This window comes from Acipenser ruthenus, chromosome 3 (assembly GCF_902713425.1).
Source record: "Acipenser ruthenus chromosome 3, fAciRut3.2 maternal haplotype, whole genome shotgun sequence".
Lineage (NCBI taxonomy): Eukaryota > Metazoa > Chordata > Actinopteri > Acipenseriformes > Acipenseridae > Acipenser > Acipenser ruthenus.
In genome coordinates, this window is record NC_081191.1 from 11950750 (window position 1) to 11958337 (window position 7588).

A 7588-nucleotide genomic window follows, 5' to 3' on the forward strand; every position below is an offset into this window, starting at 1 on the left:
TAAGTAAGGGTAGCTAGAACTGAAGAGAGAATTGCATTTGAAGCTAATATTTTATATGTTACAGGCTAATCCTTAGCATGGAGATATTGATTACTTGTCTGTTGAAACAGAATCTCAAATTAAAAACAAAGAACCAAACGGCTTGTGAACCTGGCAACATATTGGTGAAACAACAATATAGTGAGTGATTAGTTGGTAAGATTCTGAAATTCAGCAGTCCTCCATCTTTTGCAAAGTATTTCAACTACAGATTGACATTTCTGTACTGTGAATATTCATACTTTTGTGTTTGTCCTTTGCACATGAAATTAGAATGAGGTAAGTGCACAGTCAACACATCTGGGTTATAAATGCTTAAGGGAATGTTATGTTTCAAGAAGAAATGACAAATGCAACAGCAGCAGTTCAAGCAACAGATCTACTGTGATGCATCTGATCACGTAAGACGGTACAAACAACAGCTCCATGCCTTAAAGAAATAATATATATATATATAAAAGAAAAAAATAGAAAATGATATTTCAAGTACTTAAAAAGGTAGTGCTTTGAGTTTTGGCCAAAAAGCTCTATCTTGGTCTCATCTGACCACAAAACCTTTTCCCACATCGCAGCTGGGTCACTCTCATGCTTTCTGGCAAACTCCAGACGTGCTTTCAGATGGTACTTTTTAAGTAACGGCTTCTTTCTTGCCACCCTCCCATACAGGCCAGTGTTATGCAGAGCTCTTGATATGGTTGACTGGTGCACCATTACTCCACTCCCAGCCACTGAACTCTGTAGCTCCTTCAAAGTGATTGTTGGCCTCTCTGTGTCTCCTTCTTGTTTAAGCGCTGAGTTTTGAGGGACGGCCTTTTCTTGGCAGTGCCTGGGTGGTATGATGCAGCTTCCACTTCCTGATTATTGATCCAACTGTGCTCACTGGGATATCCAAACACTTGGATATTATTTTGTACCCTTTCCCTAATCTATGCATTTGTATTACTTTATCTCTAACTTCTGTAGAATGCTCTTTGGTCTTCATTTTCCTTCAGATTCACAGCCTGACCAATGATCCTTCAACAGTGGGGTTTTTATCCAGAAAATATGACAGCAACTTTAATGGTTCACAGGTGGAGGCCAATGGTAAGGTAATTGTGTCCTCGTTAGGGCAATTTCTTTCATCGGTGTAAACTAGGAGCTTCCACAGCACAGGGGTTGAATACTTATAAATACTTATAAAAATAAAAATTATAAAATACTTATAAAATAAATATTTCCCAACATAAAACCAATGTCACCTTACAATAATTGATTTTGAGTTTCAGTGTTTTAAAATAAAATATCAAACAGAACGAAATTTCAATGTACCATTTGTAATTCAGTAATATGAGAGAATTGGTCAGGGGTCTGAATACTTTTGCAAGTCACTGTATATGTCAGTAACTGTGACATAGAGAGATGGATGGATGGACAGACAGACAGACATTTCTCTTTAGCTGCAGAATCTCATATTCGCAAAAAACGTTTCCTAAATAATGTTGATACCAAGGCAATTGGATAAGTGGTTTGCCAGATATATGAAACATGTAAGTGATGCACAGATGGACACCCTCATATATCTCTAGAATCGCATATTCTCAATAACTTAAGCTAAATAATTGTAATACCAAGTTTCATAACAACTGGATAAGCGGTTCTCCAAATATATATAAAACATGTCTTAAGTGTGAAATACGAATACCTCCGCTATATCCCCAACTGGGAATAACAAGGAAAATGTGCATGCTAGACTGCAGCATATAACCTTTACTGAATAATTTATTTCATTTGTTAACATTTTAATAAACAGGATGGGAGACAATTTTATAAGAGCAGTAACACACTTCAAATTTGGTCCAACATCTATATAAGGTGTCTAACAGCAACACCAAGACTGATGGATTATGCCACCATCAGTTGGATGCAATTTCTGTTTACTGGCACACAACGTTAATAACAGTAATATAAAACATAAACGCCCCAACTAAAAATGCTAAAAAAAAAACAAAAACAAAAAAAAAAAAACATTTTTGACACATCCACTGAGCATGCTCCTCGTGACCTTTTACACAACAAGCAAGTTGAGCTCAAATTGAAACTTTAAAAAGTACTTGGTTTCCTGCCATCTCACACAGCAATCATATCTAAGTAAAGCAAGAAAAAGGATGATGCAAGCTAATTTCACAGAACAAATCTCATAATAAACCTGTGTCATGGATAGCCTACTCTATTACCTTCCCGTTAGCCAGTGCTATCCATATGGAGCGTGCAGTACAGTATACCCCATTATCAAAATAATTCCTTCTTTTAAAATGAATATTGACAGGTATGGAAGTTTAATTTTGTAATGCTTATCTTTGTTTTGTGCATGTTTCATCTTTCTTGGATGTCATGTTTAGTCTCTTACTTGCCATTTGAACATTACAATCATTATATCTCCCTAGCCTCCAAACACCCCAGTTTTCTTTACATAATTTATAACATAATTTATGTTTATTTCACAAACATAAACAAATTGAAATTTCAAAGACTGCAGATTAAAAGCACTAAGGGCGTTCTACTAGTAAGACCAGACTGTGATATAAATAAAAGGTATACTGTAATAACAATACTCAATACTCAATAATAATAATAATAATAATAATAATAATAATAATAATAATAATAAAATCAGTTTAATTTACGCGGTTTGGCTGTGAAATAATTAAATGGGCTTTTAAATCCTCCACATGCTTACTTTCTCATTTAAATGTGGAAGGAAGAACAAGAATAAGTGACTGTATTGATAATACAATTACAAACAGTGACTATAATAAAGTGTATCCATCTTTAAAATATCTATTATAACTTTATTAAAGGTGAGTCGCTTAGGGGCTCCCGAGTGGCGCATCCAGTAAAAGCACTCGCTAGAGTGCAGGATGCGCTCTATAGCCTGGACGTCGCCGGTTCGAGTCCAGGCTATTCCACAGCCGACCATGGACGGGAGCTCCCAGGGGGCAGCGCTCAATTGGCCGAGCGTCGCCCGGAGGGAGGGAGGGTTAGGTCGGCCAGGGTGTCCTCGGCTCACCGCGCAGCAGCGACCCCTGTAGTCTGGCCGGGCACCTGCGGGCTTGCCTGTAAGCTGCCCAGAGCTGCGTTGTCCTCCAACGCTGTAGCTCTGAGGCGGCTGCACAGTGAGTTCGCAGTGTGTAAAGAAGCGGGCGGCTGACGGCACACGCTTCGGAGGACAGCGTGTGTTCATCTTCGCCCCTCCCGAGTCAGCGCAGGGGTGGTAGCGGTGAGCTGAGCCTAAAAAATAATTGGGCATTTCAAATTAGGGAGAAAATAATAAAAACTAATTGGCAACGAATAAATTATAAAAAAAAATAAAATAAATGAGTCGCTTATTTAAATGTTACACCTTTGCCGCTGTCCCAGCTGCACTGTATCTTGGTAGAACCCACAGCACGCTCAATGCTACAATATTGTAAAGACCCAGCAATTTCCATCGTTGCAGGACTTATTGACTGTCCTGTCTGTTTGTCTTTTATGTTTCTGTATTACATAATGTTTTGCTGTGTCACGCCACTAGCTAGCAGTGGGGGAGTGTTGGTTGCTAGTCTGTCTGGGTTCACCAATCCTGGACATGCATTTGCACCCCTAGAATGCTGGCGGGAGACTGGGGTCCGAATGGACATACTGGGAACGATTCTGTTTAAAAAGAGAACGTTTACGAATTGTGAATAAACCACTGGAAAAAAGTTCAACTTAATTTAATAAGACTGTGGTGAAGAATAGAACAAACAAACCTAACAAAAAGGTAAAGGCTGTCAGCATACACTGCTTGTCGGTCTTAAATGTTATTTGTTAATTGTGACATTTGATTATGAGATCAGAAACATATTTTTTCAACATCAAGCAGGCAACTTGTTCATTCAAACTCGCCTTTTATTTTGTAAACATTACACAGACCAAACTGGGCTTCACCTAATATGAGAGGGGATCTATGCTTTACATGCAGTACTCCTTAGAAGAATCACAAATCGAAAGACTGGCAGGCAAGCACATCAAATCTAAATGACAAATCAGTCTGTCTATCTTGGTCTTACGAAACACAAGCCTTTGACCTAAATAAACACCAGGGTTTGATTACTGTTTTTTTTTTCTCTTTTTTTCTCTTTCACCCCTATTGCACTACATTCAACTACATTTTCTTCTCTCAATTCGCTTCTCTCCCTTTTGCCTTACTAGTGTCAAATCTGAGAGAAAAACAGATGACAGGGCATGTATTATAATTAGGGCCTCTAATTTCGGTTTTAACCGATAAAAACTGATAAAAAAAAACCCTGATACAAAAAAAACATGTATAGCCAAAAAACTCCAGAAAAACAGTGGAAATGGTTACTCAATTTCCCATTAAAAATAATAATAATAATAATAATAATAATAATAATAATAATAATAATAATAATAATAATAATAATAATAATACAAAAAAAAACCTCCCTTGAGTTTGAGTTTGAGAAATGTCCCTTCTTCCTGACGTGTATCTATCATTGATTCATTCTGAATACTTTAAACCCACCCCAACTACTGAGTGGCAGCACATTCCTACATTTCTAATGGAGACCGCTTGTGAGATTTAAAACAAGATTACAATTAGGAATGGAGGCTGGTTCGCAGGATTTAAAGCTGTATTACAGTTAAGATACTGAAAATTTAAAACAGAATTGCAAATTGTGGCGAAATGTAAAAAAATGCCTACACACAAAAACCCCAGAAGAATGTGCCTGTGACCATAGGGATTTCGTCATGGAAGCAAAGGAAAGAAGGTACAACTTAAGCGTGCAAGTACTGTCGAGTTACTGCTATAGATATTTTTACATAAAAAAAATCGCCCAAGTATTTAGGAAAGTAACCGTAAACAATAATTTCATACAGTATATAATAAGCAAAAGCCCCGAAATAACAGATTTACATAAACCTTGAAAACAGCTAAAAATAAGCAACGAAAAATGAAATTAATAAAAACCGAACAGAAGCCCTAATTATAATGTAGACCTCAGATGGAATTACAGTATAAAACACCATAATTTTTTTAACTTTTGATTGTGTACATTTTAAAAACACTTTGTTACCTATATAATATATATATATATAATATATAATCTTTGTTTCGTTTCGTAAATGTATGCATGTTTTGTACCCATTTTACATTTGAAACCCTAAATTCTATTTAAAAATTAAATAACAGTGTCTTCAGTTGACAGCATTGCTTACCTGAGGCTGGAACTGTCTCTTCATTGTCATGCTCCTCATGCCACTCCATAGTTCTATGGTAGCTGAGCATGACTTCCCAGAGGGCTTTGCAGAGATCAGAAAGGCAGGGAATGTAGCTGTCTGGAGTAATATGCTGTGGAAAATAAGACCAGTCCAGTGAGACACTATAGCCCAACTCAATTTACAACTTCCATAAATATAATACACCTCTGAATTTGTCTGATTCACATATAAAAAATAAATACATTGATTATCATCATAGAAGGGCTCAGCAAAGCTTTCATAACCAGCATCTGAAGCAATCCCACCAGGGGCCATGTCAGAAGATTCCACTGTTCTTTATTTAGATTATAATTTAACATAATGGAATAAAGCTCCCTTTGCAATTGAACATAGTGATACATTGAAACAAGAAAGGTAAATTAAGTGTGACTTGACATTATGTTTTAAGATTTCCCAAGTGACTTAAAAATGCTAAAATGTTTTATTTAAAGGGTGCCAAATTTTCATTTCACCTTTAAAACCCTGCTTTAATTTACAGTATAATTAAGTTATATACCTCAACTATAAGCACCTTTTTTAACTATAAATGTCAATGTGTAATATTTAAATGATCTAGCATTTGTTTCACAGGATGCAATAAAGCCACATTAATTGGACAGTGACATCATCCCCATACTCCACAATCAACTGCAAAAGAATTGCAAATATAAAAAGTTACGCAATGTAATTACGATTAAGTAAAACTGTATACAAATAGATTAACCTTACAGTGTAATAAGTGGCAGCCTGTCTGTCCTATTCAACATTTTGCACACACCCTGTGCATTATAGTGGTAGGAGGCTGTGTGGTCCAGTGGTTAAAGAAACAGGCTTGAACCAGGAGGTCCCCGGTTCAAATCCCAACTCAGCCACTGACTCATTGTGTGACTCCTTGTGCGCTGTCTTTCGGGTGAGACGTTGTTGTAAGTGACTCTGCAGCTGATGCATAGTTCACCCACCCTTGTCTCGTGTCTTATAAAGCGCATTGTGATGGTGGTCCACTATGAAAGGCGCTATATAAAAATAAAGATTATTTTTATTATTACTTTTGTTCAGCATTATTGCTCAGAGATTGTTAACTTACTTATTAAAGAACTGCTTCATTGACACTTCAGTATAAAAGCGGGCATTCCAGGTTTCCCAGGATGCTTAGAACACATCAGCGTGATCTGGCAACAAACTCAATCAGCTAAAAAGGAGAGGAAGGAGCTCCATGCAACATTCCTGGATTTGGCTAATGCACGTGGTTCAGTGCCACATTAACTTCTTTGGGCAGTATTTGATTTTTTCAGTGTACGGATGACAATAACAAATTTAGTGAAAGCCTACTTTGGAGATTTGCAATTTTGTTTTTCAACTTCAGTATTCAGCACTACATGGCAATGCCTAGAAGTTGGAATGATGGCAGGATGCACCATTTCTACACTGGCTTTTACCATGGCAAGTAATTATTAGGACATCAAAATGGGTAGTGAGAGGAGAGTGCTTGGCTTCTGGAATACGACTACCACCAATTCGAGCATTCATGGATGTCATGACAACCATGACTACAACAGTAGCCTGCACTAATCGGTTATTGGGCAAATTAACCAATAAAATTGAATGGGCACAAATGCAATTCAAGCCCACTAAATCAAGGAGCATCTCTCTATAATTAAAGGTAAAGTAGTAGATAAAATGTTCTACATTAATGGAGAGGCAAATACCAACAGTGTCTGAGAAGCCAGTGAAAAGTCTTGGGCGATGGTACGACGGGAATCTAAAGGACACAGTTCATGTGGGTGAAGTTAGAAAACAAGCAACAGAAGGGCTAAAGAGCATAGACAGCAGCGCTTTACTGGGCAAACTGAAACTCTGGTGCTTTCAGTTTGGTCTACTGCCAAGGCTGCTGTGGCCAGACTGTGACAACAGTTGAGAAGCTGGAAGATTTAATCAGTTCATACGTCAGGAAATGATTGGGAGTTCCACGGTGCCTCAGCAGAGTGGGACCTTATGGTAAAGGAATACTGCAGTTACCAGTCTCTGTGCTAACTGAGGAGTTTAAGTGCGCCAAGGTCAGACTGGAAATGACATTAGTAGATTCATACAACAAATGCGTAAGGGAGCAGCACCTGTGGTGAAAACTGGAAGAAAGTGGGTGGCAAAGAAAGCCGTGGAAGATGCAAAGGCTGCCCTTCGAATCGGTGATATCATGGGGCAAGTTCAGCATGGAAGAGTGGTTCAGTCTCATTTCAGCTTCTCCTACATGGCACACGGCAACCCCATCTCA

The 7588-nt window shown here is 37.8% G+C and overlaps 1 protein-coding gene across 3 annotated transcripts in view; it reads right to left on the reverse strand.

Annotated features, from left to right (window-relative positions):
• Nucleotides 1-7588, reverse strand: part of vps50 (VPS50 EARP/GARPII complex subunit) — a 164146-nt gene that overhangs the window by 80958 nt on the left and 75600 nt on the right. For all 3 annotated transcript variants that reach the window (XM_059012400.1, XM_059012390.1, XM_059012389.1), the window contains one exon: nucleotides 5278-5410. In XM_059012400.1, coding sequence (XP_058868383.1) covers nucleotides 5278-5410 — 133 coding nt within the window. The remainder of the gene's footprint in view (nucleotides 1-5277; nucleotides 5411-7588) is intronic.